Genomic DNA, 17915 nt, shown 5'->3' with positions numbered 1-17915 from the left:
AGAGATGCTCAGTTTCCTGATACCACTCTAGAAGTATCCAGTTTAGGAAAATGCTCTTGAAAGACATTTTAAAAATCTGATAGTTGGGCCGGGCACTGCAGTGGCTCCCGCCTGTAATCCCAGCACTTTGGGAGGCCAAGGCAGGCAGATCACCTTAGGTCAGGAGTTCAAGACTAGCCTGGCCAACATGATGAAACCCCATCTCTACTAAAAATATAAACAGCCGGGCATGGTGGCGAGTGTATGTAATCCCAGCTATTCAGGAGGCTGAGGCAGGAGAATCGCTTGAACTGGGAGGTGAAGGTTGCAGTGAGCCAAGATTGTGTCATTGTGCTCCAGCAAGAGCAAAACTCCATTTCAAAAAAAAAAAAAATCTGACGGTTAATTATACCTTTTATAGCCAACCTAATGGTTTCCAGAGTGGAGGGGAAAACTTTTATAAAGCTGCTCATTCCTGAAACTTCAGTCATTTGATGTGGTTTTAAATTAGCCTAAATCAGTACCTATATATACCTATTATCTTTGGCCATCTTTTCTCCCTGCCCCCATTCTGAAACAATAAAGAGTATAGTATTTTCATTGCTTTAGAGACCATGTCTGAAAAAATACATATCCATGGTTACCCTTTTGTTTTGGTTTGGTTTTAATAGAGACAGGGCCTCACCATGTTGCCCAGGCTAGTCTCGAACCCCTGAGTGCAAGTGATCCACCCACCTCAGCCTCCCAAAGTGGTGGGGTTACAGGCTTGAGCCACTAAGCCTGGCCATGGTTATCCTTTATATATCTCAGGACCCCTCTGGAAGGGTAGGAGAGAGAAGCCTTCTTGAGACCTCACTGTAATTTCTTCTCCCAAAACCATGCCTAGATCCCAAGGCTGTCGGGTGGCAAAAGCCATCGAAGCTGCCACAAGAGGCAGAAACGGTTTATACCAAGATGAGCTTAGTGGGGCACCTTGGAACTATGGCTAGTCTCTAGCTGCCATTTTCTCACCAGATACTGCTCATCTTTCAGTACAGTGGGTAGGTGTGTAGTGTCCACACTTGCTTGCCAGAGAGTCTCCTTGGAGAATAATTGCAAACTCTTCACCAAATCAAAGGAAGGGAAGAGCACTGTTGTGAGATGCGTTGCATCTTTTTGTTTTTCACAATTCCATGAGGTAGATACCATTATCCCTAGATCACAGGTCAAGTATATTGAGTTGGGTTTGTTTTTCTGGTACCATTGTGGGGAAGACAAGTTTTGGCTGCTCATTACATTTGTCACACTTGAAAGCATGAAATCAGGCCGGGCGCGGTGGCTCACGCTTGTAATCCCAGCACTTTGGGAGGCCGAGGCGGGCGGATCACGAGGTCAGGAGATCGAGACCACGGTGAAACCCCGTCTCTACTAAAAATACAAAAAATTAGCCGGGCGTGGTGGCGGGTGCCTGTAGTCCCAGCTACTCCGGAGGCTGAGGCAGGAGAATGGCGGGAACCCGGGAGGCGGAGCTTGCAGTGAGCCGAGATTGCGCCACTGCACTCCAGCCTGGGCGACAGAGCAAGACTCCGTCTCAAAAAAAAAAAAAAAAAAAAGCATGAAATCAAAATCCTATGTCTATTAAATATAGAGAGATAGTAATTATTTAATGTTATTTACAAGTTTAACTTACGAATGACAATCTTAGATAAGCAGTATTCTTGTCTGTTGCACATTGACAAAGTAATTAAATTTTATTTTTGATATTAAGTACTCTGGAACTCATGGAATTCCTTAAGGCCAGTTGTATTATGTAATGTATCCTTAAGAAATCCTTGGTTTATAGTAAATGAGCTGTATTTCTTTTTTTTTCTTTTTGTCTTTTTTTTGAGCTGTATTTAACTTCTTTCCTCAGAAACTTATGGTAGCAGGAGATGTGGTGATTAATAACATTGTGCAAAATAGAGTTCCAAGCCAATGAAATCCCAGCTTAAAACTTGGATCTGCTGAAACTAAAATGAGCTACTCAGATACTGGCTCTAAGCACAGGCATCTAATTGACCTTGAATTTGAATCCTGGTCCTCCCTCTTGTGAGCTATGTGTTCTTGAGTAAGGTTCTTAATCTTTCTAGGTCTCAATTTTCTCATCTGCACATTGAGGATAATAACACCTAATTAATAGGGCTATAAGGATAAATCATGCAACTAAAAAACTACCTAACCCATAGCAAGCACACAATATGGTAGCTGTCATCAGTAACATTACAGTACAGTTGGATAGAGAGGATTCATAAGTTCCATCCCAAAAAAAGTTTTTAAATTTAAGTCATAAAAAAATTAAAATTATGCAATGGCATGTAATAATTATTTTACCGGGCCTGGCATGATGGCTTACGCCTGTAATCCCAGCACTTTGGGAGGCCGAGGCAGGTAAGTCACAAGGTCAAGAGTTTGAGACCAGGCTGGCCAATATGGTAAAACCCCGTCTCTACTAAAAATACAAAAATTAGCCGAGCCTGGTGGGGTGCACCTGCAGTCCCAGCTACTTGGGAGGCTGAGGCAGGAAGAATCGCTTGAACCGGGGAGGCAGAGGTTGCAGTGAGCCGAGATTGCACCACTGCACTCCAGCCTGGGTGACAGAGCGAGACTTGGTCTCAAAAAATAATTATTATTATTTTACCCTAGTAAATTTGGTACACTTGTTTAAGTACCTAACTCAGAGTAATTAAGATTCTAGGAAGAACATAGCTTCCATATTCTTAAATGTCAGCTACTGTGTGGTTGGAGCACTTCACCACTGGCTAATTTGAAATCTCTGGCACCTAGGTGGCCTTAGCCTAAGAAGTAGGAGGCTATTGGACCACTATGACCAATATCAGGAAAGCTGCACCTTCTTTCACCTACCTAGCTCTAGTATGTTGTGTTAGCAATTAGTTGTATACAGAGGAAGCTATTGATCAGGGTTGATCTGAAAAGCAGCAGCAGAATTGGGACATGTCAACAAAATGAAAGTGGTTATTCCACATTACATTATTGTGAGTTCTGTGTGAGGTGAAGAGGTTATTAAAATTCAAAACCTGGCTGGGCACAGTGCTCACACCTGTAATCCCAGCACTTTGGGAGGCTAAGGTGGGTCGATAACTTGAGGTCAGGAGTTCGAGACCAGCCTGGGCAACATGGTAAAACCCTATCTCTACTAAAAACACAAAAAATTAGCTGGGAGGCCGGGCGCGGTGGCTCACGCTTGTAATCCCAGCACTTTGGGAGGCCGAGGTGGGCGGATCATGAGGTCAGGAGATCAAGACCACGGTGAAACCCCGTCTCTACTAAAAATACAAAAAAAAAAAAAAATTAGCCGGGCGTGGTGGCGGGTGCCTGTAGTCCCAGCTACTCGGAGAGGCTGAGGAAGAAGAATGGCGTGAACCCGGGAGGCGGAGCTTGCAGTGAGCCAAGATTGCGCCACTGCACTCCAGCCTGGGCGACAGAGCGAGACTCCGTCTCAAAAAAAAAAAAAAAAAAAAAAATTAGCTGGGCATGGTGGCAATCCCAACTACTCAGGAGGCTGAGACATGAGAATCACTTGAACCAAGGAGGCAGAGGTTGCAGTGAGCCCAGATCATGCCACTGCACTATAGCCTAGGCGATAGAGCAAGAGTCATTCTCAAAAAAAAAAAAAATCATTATAAAGATACCTACTTTGATGCTCTGAATTTATTTTTAGACATGTTAACAGTCTTCATCAATGTTCATGTTCTGTACTTTCAGATGCCATTTTTTTCCAAGAAACATTTTCGGCTTTTGCATCTACTTGATGTGACATTTTCTTTGAGTAGAGACTTCTCTTTCTCTCTCCTTTTTCTTTCTCCTCTGTTTTCTGCCTCTTCTGTAATTTGTCAATGTAGATGATTGTATACAGCTTAAATTCCTGATAATTAAGACGCTTTGGTTAGGGGGGAAAGAAAGAAAAATTATTTCAGGAAAAACATGATACTTTGTTAAATATGATAGCAGGATTATATTCATTTCTATTTTAAAAACTTGGAAAATTAAAAACACTCAGTAATTGGGACATAATTATAGTCTGATTGTAGTTGAGTACCCATGAATAGAGTCTATTGTAGATGCTAAAGGAACAAGGGTTACTTTTTTTTTTTTTTGAGACAGAGTCCCTCTCCGTCGCCCAGGTTGGAGTGCAATGGCGCTATCTTGGCTCACTGCAACTCTGCCTCCCGGGTTCAAGTGATTCCCCTGCCTCAGCCTGCTGAGTAGCTGGGATTACAGATGCACACCACCACCCCCGGCTAATTTTTGTATTTTAGTAGAGATGGGGTTTCACCATGTTGGTCAGGCTGGTCTCGAACTCCTGACCTCGTGACCCACCCGCCTCGGCCTCTGAAAGTGCTGGGATTACAGGCGTGAGCCACTGTGCCTGGCCTTTTTTTTTTTTGAGACGGGGTCTTACTTGGTCACCCAGGCTGGAGTACAGTGGTGTGATCTCAGCTCACTGCAACCTCCACCTCCCGGGTTCAAGGGATTCTCCCATCTCAGCCTCCCGACTAACTGGGCTTACAAGCGTGTGCCACCACGCCTGGCTAATTCTTGTATTTATAGTAGAGACAGGGTTTCACCATGTTGGCCAGGCTGATCTTGAACTCCTGGCCTCAAGTGATCTACCCACCCCAGCCTCCCAAAGTGCTGGGATTACAGTCATGAGCCATGGTGCCCAGCACAAAGGTCACTTTCTTCCATTAGGTTGGTACAAAAGGCAAAAGTAATTGCGGCTTTTGTCATTACTTTTTTTTTTTTTTTTTTTTGAGATGAAGTCTCACTCTGTAGCCCAGGCTGGAGTGCAGTGGCGTGATCTCAGCTCACTGCAAGCTCCGCCTCCTGGGTTCACTCCATTCTCCTGCCACAGCCTCCCGAGTAGCTGGGACCACAGGCACCCGCCACCACGCCCAGCTAGTTTTTTTGTATTTTTAGTAGAGACGGGGTTTCACCGTGTTAGCCAAGATAGTCTCGATCTCCTGTCCTCATGATCCGCCTGCCTCGGCCTCCCAAAGTGCTGGGATTACAGGTATGAGCCACCGCACCCAACCCCAGCCTGCCAACTTTCAATAGCAAAAACTGCAATTACTTTTTTCACCGACCATTACCATGTGAAGTCCAGAGGCTTCAGGCTGGCATCTAAGCTTGTTCACAGTGTGATCATTGTTTTCAACCTTAGCTGCCACTTATTTCCCCAATGTGGATTTCCTCTTTAAATAGGCAGAATTCACTGTCTTCACCATAGCTTTCTCTTAGGAATTTTTTTTTTGAGACAGGATCTCACTATGTTGCCCGGGCTGGCCTGGAACTCCTGGGCTCAGGCGATCCTCCCTTCTCAGCCTCCCAAGGAGCTGGGACTACAGATGCACACCACAGTGCCCAGCCCTTAGGGTTATGCTCACATGCTCCCATTCATCATATAATCTCTTCCTGTTTAATTCAAATCTACAAACTCTTCCCCCAACACCAAACTACTGTCATATTATTATATTTCCTCCAAAGTATAATTTTGTATCAATATTATATGATGTAGCATTTTTTGTTTGTTTGTTTTTTGAGATGGAGTCTCCCTGTGTCACCCAGGCTGGAGTGCAATGGTGTGATCACGACTCACTGCAACCTCCGCCTCCCGGATTCAAGTGATTCTCCTGCCTCAGCCTCCCAAGTAGCTGGGATTACAGGCACCTGCCACCACGCCTGGCTAATTTTTGTTGTTGTTGTTTTTAAGTCGGAGTTTCCCTCTTGTTGCCCAGGCTGGAGTACAGTGGCATGATCTGGGCTCACCACAACCTCCACCTCCCGGGTTCAAGCGATTCTCCTGCCTCAGCCTCCCAAGTATCTGGGATTACAGGCATGTGCCACCACGCCTGGCTGATTTTGTATTTTTAGTAGGGACAGGGTTTCTCCATATTGGTTAGGCTAGTCTCAAACTCCCGGTCTCAGGTGATCTGCCCACCTCGGCCTCCCAGAGTTCTGGGATTATAGCGTAAGCCACCACGCCTGGCCAATTTTTGTATTTTTGTATTTTTAGTAGAGACAGGGTTTCACAATGTTGGCCAGGCTAGTCTCAAACTCCTGTCCTCAGGTGATCTTCCTGCCTCGGCCTCCCAAAGTCCTGGGATTACAGGCATGAGCCTCCGAGCCTGGCCATGATAATAGCAGTTAGTCCACCCTTTCTCTTCAAGGGCCCATAAGTCTGTTAAGTTTTTTTCTGATCCTAGTGCCATGCAATATGCTTATTTGAGTAGGTTTTTCCCACCCTCCTCCTCTCCCATCTCTCCTATATGTGGTAGGACATTTTTCTCTGCTTATGGGAAGAGACTGCCACACAGATGCCACATTTTGGATCTGTACTTACATTGTCACCTGTAATGTCAAATTCATGGAATAGATCTTTGAGTTCCTGTTTTTGAATATTGAAGAGAAATCTGTACATTTCAAAGTGTTTTGCACCAATTCTCAGATCCCCTTTCAGGTCAAGCAGGTCAAAGACAGGCCGGGAATGACGATACATAAACTGTCCTTCCAAATGGTTCTATTGCAAGAGAAATAGGTGAGATGAGCAACAGTGTTGTCGATGCTGCTTTCTAAACTTGTTTCCTCAAGACATATCTTCACCAGCCCCTTCCCTAGAGAGCTAAAAGCAAAAGAGAAAATCAGAAGCTCAGGGCTGAAAGGGTTCTATCATCAAAGCAGCAAGTCCCACTTCAGCATCTGCATTCAAAAGGAACTTGAATTCTGCCACTTGTAATAATCAATTCTGCTAGACGGAACCCTAGTTACTATAATGCATTTCGTTACATTCAGTGAAAGTCCTCTGAAACATCATAGTATGGGTGATTAAATGATGACCTCCTTCCCTCAAAAAAATGGGAACTGAGGCCGGGTGTGGTGGCTCACACCTATAATCCCAGCACTTTGGGAGGCTTGAGGCGGGCGGATCACCTGAGGTCAGGAGTTTGAGACCAGCCTGGCCAACATGGTGAAACCCCATCTCTACTAAAAATACAAAAATTAGCCAGGTGTGGGGTTGTTCACCTGTAGTCCCAGCTACTTGATCTATTGAACCCAGATAGTGGAGGTTGCAGTGAGCTGAGATCGCGCCACTGCACTCCAGCCTGGGCCACAGATTGAGACTCAGTCTCACCCAAAAAAAAGGGGAACTGGGTAAGTACATACTGGAAATGTATATATGGTAAGAAAATACCTCAGAAGGTTCTCTGAGAAAAAGGATCATTGAAGGAGTGAGGCACTTGAGCTAACTGGTGATTCTCTGAAAATCACCAGCTAGACCGAGTGAGGAAAGGAATGCCAAGAAGGGATGCGATGGGCCACACCTGTCCTCTACGAGGAGAGGCAGAGTAGGAGGACGGCCAAGAGGCTGGGGCTGCAGCAGGGAGAGGCTGTTGAAAAACCTGAACGATTCGGGAACCAAAACTCATTTTCCCCACCATCCATCTTTTCTTCCTCTTTTTAGTGAAAGGAAGAAAACTGATGCATTCCTAATTCAGTGCTCCCATTAGCAAGAGGATGGCAGCAGCCGCGCGGCTACTTGCCTGGTGGGCCAGCAGCATGCACGCCAGCATGTAGAACTGCTCAAAGCCGATCTCGCCCACAGCGTTCCAGTCCAGCATGTCAAACACAATGTTGATCTGTGCCTTTTTCAAGTCAGTCACGTGATGAAGGAAGTGATAGAACAGCACATCTGTTAAGGTGGGCAGGTGAGGAGATGTGTTATTTGGATATAGTTCCAAAATGCTAAACAGCTAGAAGCCATGTAAACGATAGTGATGTTGGAAGCTTGTTGATCTAGGAAGAATGATAATAACATTTTGTTTCTGGCTTTGCCACTGTACTTTCTACAGTCCCTGAAACCTTCATCGCCCTAGCTTGTGGAAAAGCACTGGACCTGGAGTTGTGGAGAATGAGATCGTGGACAGGGCTTGGATCCTGCCCCCAGCTCACACAGTCCATGGAGCAGACAGATATGCACACGGCACTGATAAAAGGCAAGGTGCTAACATATAAAACGGGCACAAAGTGCTCCTCATGTATGAAAGGAGAGCTTAATTCTCACTGGGGACTGAGAACACTTTCTTGGAGATGCTGACATTTTTCCTGGGCCTTTCCCTTGAGATAATTAAAATGAGGAACAAAAAATCATTCACCCTTGGCCAGGCGCGGTAGCTCATGCTTGTAATCCCAGCACTTTGGGAGGCCAAGGCGGGCGAATCACGAGGTCAGGAGTTTGAGACCAGCCTAGCCAATATAGTGAAACCCTGTCTCTACTAAAAATACAAAAATTAGCCAGGCGTGGTGGCGCGCACCTGTAGTCCCAGCTACTTGGAAGGCTGAGGCAGAGAATTGCTTGAACCCGGGAGGCGGAGGTTGCAGTGAGCCAAGATCGTGCTACTGCACCCCAGCCTGGGCGACAGAGGAAGACTCCGTCTCAAAAACAACAACAAAAGTCATTCCCCGTCTATAAACGCCTCGATGTGCGTCATGCTTGTATAAAGCAAATGCATTTGGCTGTAGGGGGAAGGGAACAAACCTTATTTACCACCTTATGTGTTAGGCACTTTATTTATTTTTTATTTATTTTTTGGCTGGAGTGCAATGGCACATTCACAGCTCACTGCAGCCTCAACCTCCCAGGCTCAAATGATCCTCCCACCCCAGCCTCCCAAGTAGCTGGGACCACAGGTGCATGCCACCATGTCCAGGTAATTTTTTAATTTTTTGTAGAGATGGGGTCTCTTTATGTTGCCCAGACTGGTCTCGAACTCCTGGGCTCAAGCAATCCACCTGCCTCTGCCTCCCAAACTGCTGAGATTATAGGTGTGAGCCAGTGCACCCAGCCATGTTAGGCACTTTAAATGCCACATTTCACTAAATCTTGACAACCCTACAGAGAAAGTGGCATCATACTGAGAGGTGAAGCCAGCTAGACTTCCTGGGTCAAGTGAGGACTTGGAGTTCTGTCTTACAAGACGATTGTAAAAACACACCAATCAGCACTCTGTGTCTAGCTAAAGGATTGTAAATGCACCAATCAGCACTCTATAAAAACACACCAATGAGCTCTATGTCTAGCTAAAGGATTGTAAATGCACCAATCAGCGCTCTGTGTCTAACTAAAGGATTGTAAATGCAGCAATCAGCACTCTGTAAAATGGACCAATCAGCGCTCTGTAAAATGGACCAATCGGCAGGACGTGGGCAGGGACAAATAAGGGAATAAAAGCTGGCCACCCCCAGCCAGCAGAGGCAACCCGCTTGGGTCCCCTTCAACACTGTAGAAGCTTTGTTCTTTTGCTCTTCACAATAAATCTTGCTGCTGCTTACTCTTTGGGTCTGTGCCACCTTTAAGAGCTGTCACACTCAACGCAAGAGTCTGCGGCTTCATTCTTGAAGTCAGGGAGACCACGAATGCACCAGAAGGAACCAACTCCAGACACAATACCCTCTATAGTAAGTCTCAAATATCAATTAGTCTATATTAGCATTTCTCAAACTATAATGGGGATACCAGTCACTTGGGGGATATTGTAAAACTACAGATTCTGATTCAAGAAATCTGGCATGGAACTTGAGACTGCCCATTTCTCCAAGCTCCTAGGTGATGTGGCTGCGGCTAATCTGAGGACCACACATTGAGCAGCAAAGGTGTGCCTCACGTTGGGCATGGTGGCTCATGCCTGTAATCCTAGCACTTTGGGAGGGTGACGCAGGCAGATTACCTGAGGTCAGGAGTTCGAGATCAGCCTGACCAACATGGAGAAAACCCGTCTCTACTAAAAATACAAAATAGCCGGGCATGGTGGTGCATGCCTGTAATCCCAGCTACTTGGGAGGCTGAGGCAGGAGAATTGTTTGAACCCAGGAGGCGGAGGTTGTGATGAGCCAAGATTGCACCATTGCACTCCAGCCTGGGCAACAAAAGTGAAACTCTGTTTAAAAAAAAAAAAAACTTGTGCCTCACATAGTAAGTGGCAGAGCTGGGGTTTGAGTGTGGATTTGCCTGACTGTGGTGTTTTTTTCCATGGTGATACTCTTATCTTTTGTGCATTAGTTAATGCATATTTAATCATATACATTCAGAAGAAAAAATACTGAAAAACTCTTTAAAGAACTGGGAAGTTTTTGTTGTTTTCTTTTTTGTTGTTTTCATTTTCAAGATCTTGTTGCAAACCAAATGCAGAGAAGTTCTTTGCCTGCCATTCCACTCATTAATCATAAATACAATATGAAAAAAACAAACATGGCAATACACTTACACAGTGGTGTGTGGCTGTCTACAGTGGTATGTACAAATCACAGTAACAAGGGATTTTTACATTTATCTACATGTGTTTCCCCTTACTTACTGATTATAGAAACTATCTCCTGCATAAGAAATGGCTCTACTGGCCAGGCGCGGTGGCTCACACCTGTAATCCCAACACTTTGGGAGGCCGAGGTAGGAGGATCACCTGAGGTCAGGAGTTCGAGACCAGTCTGACCAACATGGAGAAACCCCGTCTCTACTAAAAATACAAAATTAGCCGGACGTGGTGGCGCATGCCTGTAATCCCAGCTACTCAGGAGGAGAATCGCTTGAACCCGAGAGGCGGAGGTTGCAGTGAGCCGAGATCACGCCATTGCACTCCAGACTGAGCAACAAGAGTGAAACTCCATCTCAAAAAAAGAAAAGAAAAGAAAAGAAATGTCTCCACTGAATACGTAAAACATATCTGTGTAATGTGGAGTCCCAGCTGAAGCCAGCTAAAAGCACAGCAAATCAGTAGTCACAATGTCATGATGTGAGGGCTTCTGACCGCCTCTTGATGTTCCTTCTCCACACCTCCCTGGATATGAGCACCTGGAAACAACACACCATATATATGCACAGTGATGTTTGTGTAGTTGCTCCTTGAGAAATGTTTCCATGTGCAACTTAGTAGCTACTTAACAAAGACTGTTTTGAGGCCAGGTGTGATAGCTCATGCCTGTAATCCCAGCACTTTGGGAGGCTGAGGTGGGCGGATCACTTGAGGTCAGGAGTTCAAGACTAGCCTGGCCAACAGAGACTAGCCTGGCCAACGTAGTGAAACCCCTCCCGTCTTTACTAAAAATACAGAAATTAGCTGGTGTAGTGGTGCACAGCTGTAGTCCCAGCTACTCAGGAGGCTGAGGCAGGAGAATCGCTTGAACCTGGGAGGTGGAGGTTGCAATGAGCCAAGATTGGGCCACTGCACTTCTGGGCAACAGAGCGAGACTCCGTCCCAAATAAATAAATAAATAAATAAATAAATAAATAAATAAATGAAAGACTGTTTTGAAACCTGCAGACTCTGGCTCACCCAAGTCTCCAAGGCCCTAAGTCATTCCTCCACAGGAAGGCAAACATTAAGGCTGTGCCTTCACCCTTGCAGGTCACTCTCCAGTCCCTCTGTGACCAGAAGACATGAGCATGGTGTTACCTCCTGGGTACTGCATCAGCAGGGAGTGATCTGGTTACCAGGCAGCTTAGACTCCTCAAGCATCCCAGCGAGACTTAGTGTGGGCTTTGCAGGCAGACAGCCCTGCGTTTCCATCTCAGCCTTTTATTTACAACTAGGTCCCCTGCAGCTGCCTTATCTGGGGCAGGGTTATTGCGAAGATTTGGCAACACACTGTACGTAAATCTCTATGTAAAGAGAGAAAGAAGGTGTCCTCTTTTTACTGTTTTTAAAAATTGAACGAACTCCTTAAAATCATGATGGAGGAACCCCTTACTCACAAATGACATTTCTCTCTCTGAGGTCAGAACGAGTGAATGGATAGGATACCTTATTTCTACTCAGTCCTAAAAATAACCTCATGTGTTTTGATTGGACTTCTATTAGTTTGTGAACTCAACAAGCACGGCTGAGATCTGCAGCTTCTTTATTTATTTATTTATTTATTTATTTGGTCATTCACAAGTACCGATAAGTAGAAGGAATCCTGCAGCTCATCAGATTCAAACTCCCCACATGACAGATAAGAAGTCTTGCTGAGGGGTCTCCAGAGTTAATGCCTGAGTGGGGCTCGGCTCCCAAGAATAATAATTACAATAATAACAAACACTTATTAAGTCGTTACGATGTGTCAGACACTGTGCTAAGCATTTGCCATAAATTATCTCATTATCTTTTTTTTTTTCCAACTATGAGATGGACTCCATTATGAGAAGCCTCACCTCTAGATGAGGAAAATGAGACTTAGAGAGGGCGATGATGTGGTGATGATCCACATCACCAAGGAATAATGGGTGTGGAGCCAGGATTCCACCAGAGTCTGCATTTTCTCCTCCCAGCTGAACTGTCCCCAATGTCAATTCTGAGTTGGCAACTTCTCTCTGTGCTTCAACTAGAAGATAAAATATTTACTAACAGGCCGGGTGTGGTAGCTCACACCTGTAATCTCAGTACTTAGGGAGGCCGAGGTGGGCGGATCACCTGATGTCAGGAGTTCGAGACCAGCCTGGCCAACATGGTGAAACTCTGTCTCTACTAAAAATACAAAAAATTGGCCGGGCGTGGTGGCAGACACCTGTAATCCCAGCTACTTAGGAGGCTGAGGCAGGAGAATTGCTTGAACCCTGGAGGCAGAGATTGCAGTGAGCTGAGATTGCGCCACTGCGCTCCAGCCTGGCAACAGAGCGAGACTCCATCTCAAAAAAAAAAAAAAAAAAATGTACTAACAAAATAGTTTCTGGCTCTGCAAGTTTTCTTATACATTAGCTAAAACCCAGGTAAGGACCCAGAGGAGACATGTCTGAATTACTGACCATTCAAGGTGTTCTTGCCGTGCACATCCAGAATGTGAAAATATTCTGCCAAAGCCTTCACGTTTCTCACGGATAATAAGCAGTATATTTTGTCCAGATAGAGGTACCACAGAAATGATCCTTGCTTCAGTCTCATCTTAGTACTGTGTAAACTGAAGGCTCTGGCAACCAGAAATAGAATACAGAATCCTGCCTCAGAAGTAGAATGTTGGATACAGTGTCTGAGATCTGGCAGCAGTGACGGTAAACACGTCAGAGGAAACAGTCAAAAATTAAAATTGCTGCTTCTTAATTTTTCTAGCTATGCTATAGATAGATATCTGTTGTCCGAAACCTCTTGGTAACGTGATTATCCTTATGTCACTAAAATACAATCAGTTCTAAAGGAGATCCACAGGCTGTTCAGAAATGAATGAGAGAATGTGCTACATAGGAAAACTGCTACACAGCCTAAGTGGTTTTCAGAGCATTTATAGCCTAAATCATTTATTAGAAACAAGAGGCCGGGCGCGGTGGCTCACGCTTGTAATCCCAGCACTTTGGGAGGCCAAGGCGGGAGGATCACGAGGTCGGGAGATCGAGACCATGCTGGCTAACACGGTGAAACCCCATCTGTACTAAAAATACAAAAAATTAGCTGGGCGTGGTGGCGGGCGCCTGTAGTCCCAGCTACTCGGAGAGGCTGAGGCAGGAGAATGGCGTGAACCCGGGAGGCGGAGCTTGCAGTGAGCCGAGATCGTGCCACTGCACTCCAGCCTGGGTGACAAAGCGAGACTCCGTCTCAAAAAAAAAAAAAAAAAAAAATAGAAACAAGAAAAATTGAAAAACACATGGAAAAGTACTAAAAGAGCCTGGAATAACTATAATAATGCCAAAGAGAAAGTTTTTCTTTTTTCTTTTTTTTTTTCCTTGAGACAGAGTCTCGCTCTGTCACCCAGGCTGGAGTGCAGTGGTGCAATCTTGGTTCACTGCAAGCTCCGCCTCCTGGGTTCACACTATTCTCCTGCCTCAGCCTCCCGAGTATCTGGGACTACAGGTGACAGACGCCCGCCAACACACCCAGCTAATTCTGTGTATTTTTAGTAGAGACGGGGTTTCACCGTGTTAGTCAGGATGGTCTCGATCTCCTTACCTTGTGATCCGCCCGTCTTGGCCTCCCAAAGTGCTGGGATTACAGGCCCGACCACTGCGCCCGGCCGAGCTTGTATTTTTAGTAAGACGGGGTTTCTCCATGTTGGTCAGGCTGGTCTCGAACTCCCGACCTCAGGTGATCCGCCTGTCTCGGCCTCCCAAAGTGCTGGGATTACAGGCGTGAGCCACCGCTCCCAGCCCGTCTCTTTTTGAGACAGGTTTTCGCCCTGTCACTCAGGCTGGAGTGCATTGGGGTGATCACCGCTCACTGCAGCCTCCACCTCCCAGGCTCAAGCAATCTTCCCACCTCAACCGCTGAAGTAGCTGGAACCACAGATATGTGCCACCACACCCAACTAATTTTTGCACTCTTTGTAGACATGGGGTTTCGCCATATTGCACAGGCTGGTCTCAAATTTCTAGGCTCAAGCAATCCATCCTCTTTGGCCTCCCAGAGTGCTGGGTTTACAGGTGTGAGCCACTGTGCCAGGTCATCACATTTTTAAAAAGCAAAAATAATCAAGTAAAATTATTTTAATAACATTTTATCTAACCCAATATATCCAAAATATTATTTCAATTTGTAATCAAGATTTTTTAAAAAATTAAAATCCAGTGGTATTTTACATATGTCACATCTCAATTTGGACTAGTTACATTTCAAGTGCTTAATAGTCTCAGATGGTTAGTGGCTATCATACTGGACAGCACAGATATAGATACATAGAATAGGGCCAGGCACAGTGGCTCACACCTGTAATCTCAGCACTTTGGGAGGTCGAGGTGGGTGGATCACTTGAGGTGAGGAGTTCGAGACCAGCCTGGCCAATATGGTGGAACCCTCATCTCTACGAAAAATACAAAAATTAGGTGGGCACGGTGGTGGGCACCTGTAATCTCAGCTACTCAAGAGGCTGAGGCAGGAGAATTTCTTGAACCTGGGAGGCAGAAGTTGCAGTGAGCCGAGATTGTGACACCACACTCCAGCCTGGGTGACAGAGTGAGACTCCATCTAAAAAAAAATAGAGGCTGGACACGGTGTCTCACGCCTGTAATCCTAGCACTTTGGGAGGCCGAGGTGGGTAGATCATGAGGTCAGGAGTTCAAGACCAGCCTGACCAACATGGTGAAAACCCATCTCTACTAAAAAGACAAAAATTAGCTGTGCATGGTGGCATGTGTCTGTGGTTCCAGCTACTTCAGGGGTTGAGGTGGGAGAACTGCTTGAGCCTGGGAGGTGGAGGCTGCGGTGAGCGGAGATCGTGCCACTGCACTCCAGCCTGGGCGATAGAGCAAGACTCCATCTCAAAAAAAAAAAAAAATAGATATAGAGAATAATTTTTCTAGGAAAACTGACTTATGAAGGAGTTTAAAACCTTAATCAACCAATAACCATAAGAGTAACTAAAAACCAGTAATGAGGCCGGGCGCAGTGGGTCATGCCTGTAATCCCAGTACTTTGGGAGGCTGAAGCAGGTGTATCACCTGAGGTCAGGAGTTCCAGACCAGACTGGCCAGCATGGTGAAACCCCATCTCTACTAAAAATACAAAAATTAGCTGTAATCCCAGACACTCAGGAGGATCACTTGAACCTGGGAGGCAGAGGTTGCAGTGAGCTGAGATTGTGCCACTGCACTCCAGCCTGGGTGATAGAGCGAGACCCTGTCTCAAAAAATTAGGAGGCTGGGCGCGGTGGCTCACGCCTGTAATCCCAGCACTTTGGAAGGCCGAGGCAGGCAGATCACCAGGTCAGCAGATCGCAACCATTCTGGCTAACACAGTGAAACGCCGTCTCTACTAAAAATACAAAAACATTAGCCAGCGTGGTGGTGAGGTAGAAGAATCACTTGAACCCGGGAGGTGGAGGTTGCAGTGAGCCGAGATCGTGCCCCTGCATTCCAGCCTGGGTGACAGAGCGAGATTCTGTCTCAAAATAATAATAATAACAATAAAATTTAAAAATATATAAAACCACTTTATAAAATAGCACAGTTTCATATCGTTATCATGCCATTGTACTCCAGCATGGGCGACAGAGCGAGACTCTGTCTCAAATAAAAGAAGAAAGAAACAAAAAAAAAACAAAATTCATGTTGAAAATCCCTAAAACAATGCTATTAAGAGGTATGGCCTTTGGGAAGTGAATGGGATTAATACTCTTATAAAAGGTGCTCAAGGTTGAAGGAAGTACCCTCTTGCCCTTCTGTCCCTTTTTGTCACGTGAGGACATGGCACCAAGGCATCCTATTGGAAGCAGAGAGCAGCCCTTGCCAGACACCAATCCTGCTGCCACCTTGATCTTGGACTTCCCAGTCTCTAGACCCATGAGAAATAAATTTATTTATCGTTCGCTCCCTCCCTAAACTAAGAAATGTAAGAATTGTTGTAGCAGAAGCTGAATGTGGACTTACAGGTGTTTTCTTGACCTTTAAGCAGGGCAGGCTGAATGAGGTGCTGAGGAGTTAATGCCCTAGGGAGCAACCCTTGGCCCAGGACAGATGGGATTGAGAGGAAAACTTCCTATTTCCTTGCCTCTCAAGTGGGCTGACTGCGCCGTGTTACATACTGACCTCGAGAGTCTCCTAGTGTGATTGAGCCTACTGTGACTCTTGGCCACAGTAGTAATCTGCTCCCAAGTGCATCTTTTACTGACTTCATCCCTCCTTTTTTAAAAAACTAATTTATTTTTATTTTATTAATAATAATTATTAATTAACTTATTTATTTTTTATTGAGACAGAGTCTTACTCTGTCGCTCAGACTGGAGGGCAGTGGCATGATCTTGGTTCACTGCAACCTCCACCTCCCAGATTCAAGTGATTCTCCTGCCTCAGCCTCCCAAGTACCTGGGATTATAGGCAAGCACCATGACATCCGGCTAATTTTTGTATGTTTAGTAGAGATGCGGTTTTGCCATGTTGGCCAGGCTGGTCTCAAAGTGATCCACCTACCTTGGCCTTCCAAAGTACTAGGATTACAGGCATGAGCCACTGCCCCCAGCCATTAATTTTTTTTTTTTAGACAGAGTCTCACGCCCAGCTAATTTTTGTATTTTTATTTTTATTTTCTTTTTGAGACAGAGTCTCGCTCTGTCACCCAGGCTGGAGTGCAGTGAAGTGATCTCGGCTCACTGTAACCTCTGCCGTCTGGGTTCAAGCAATTCTCCTGCGTCAGCCTCCCGAGTAGCTGGGACTACAGGCGAGCACCACCGTGCCCTGCTAATTTTTGTATTTTCTTTTTATTTTTATTTTTTGAGACAGAGTCTCGCTCTGTTGTCCAGGCTGGAGTGCAGTGACACGATCTTGGCTCACTGTAACCTCTGCCATCCGGGTTCAAGCAATTCTCCTGCGTCAGCCTCCCGAGTAGCTGGGACTACAGGCAAGCGCCACTGTGCCCTGCTAATTTTTGTATTTTTAGTAGAGACGGGTTTCACCATCTTGGCCAGGCTGGTCTTGAACTCCTGACCTCGTGATCCACCCACCTTGGCCTCCCAAAGTTCTGGGATTACAGGCGTGAGCCACTGCACCCGTCCCAATTTTTGTATTTTCTTTTTTTTTGAGATGGGGTCTCACACCGTCACCCAGGCTGGAATGCACTGGCTCGATCTTGGCTCACTGCAACCTCCGCCTCCCGGGTTCAAGTGATTCTCCTGCCTCAGCCTCCTGTGTAGCTGGGATTACAGGTGCCTGCCACCACACCTGGCTAATTTTTTTTTGTATTTTTAGTAGAGATGGGGTTTCACCATATTGGCCAGGCTGGTCTCGAACTCCTGGCCTTGTGATTCACCCGCCTTGGCCTCCCAAAGTGCTGAGATTACAGGCGTGAGCCACCGCACCCAGCCCAATTTTTGTATTTTTAGTAGAGATGAGGTTTAACCATGTTGGCCAGGCTGGTCTCGATGCCTGCCCTCAAGTGATCCACCCACCTTGGCCTCACAAAGTGCTGGGAGTATGGGTATGAGCCACTGTGCCCCGCCATTAATTTTTTTTT

General features: G+C 45.8%; 1 protein-coding gene across 1 annotated transcript; it reads right to left on the bottom strand.

Annotated features, from left to right (window-relative positions):
* Positions 1-3759: 3759 nt before the first annotated feature.
* Positions 3760-12949, bottom strand: EFCAB9 (EF-hand calcium binding domain 9). Its single transcript, XM_032156000.2, is given in 5 exon segments — positions 3760-3780; positions 3782-3895; positions 6359-6535; positions 7557-7705; positions 12794-12949. Coding segments are annotated over 5 exon segments (597 nt in total). The 5' UTR covers positions 12930-12949.
* Positions 12950-17915: the final 4966 nt, after the last annotated feature.

This window comes from Hylobates moloch, unplaced genomic scaffold (assembly GCF_009828535.3).
Source record: "Hylobates moloch isolate HMO894 unplaced genomic scaffold, HMol_V3 SCAFFOLD_6, whole genome shotgun sequence".
NCBI lineage: Eukaryota > Metazoa > Chordata > Mammalia > Primates > Hylobatidae > Hylobates > Hylobates moloch.
The sequence above is the reverse complement of the archived record's forward strand: the minus strand, read 5'-3'. Positions and strand labels throughout refer to the sequence as shown.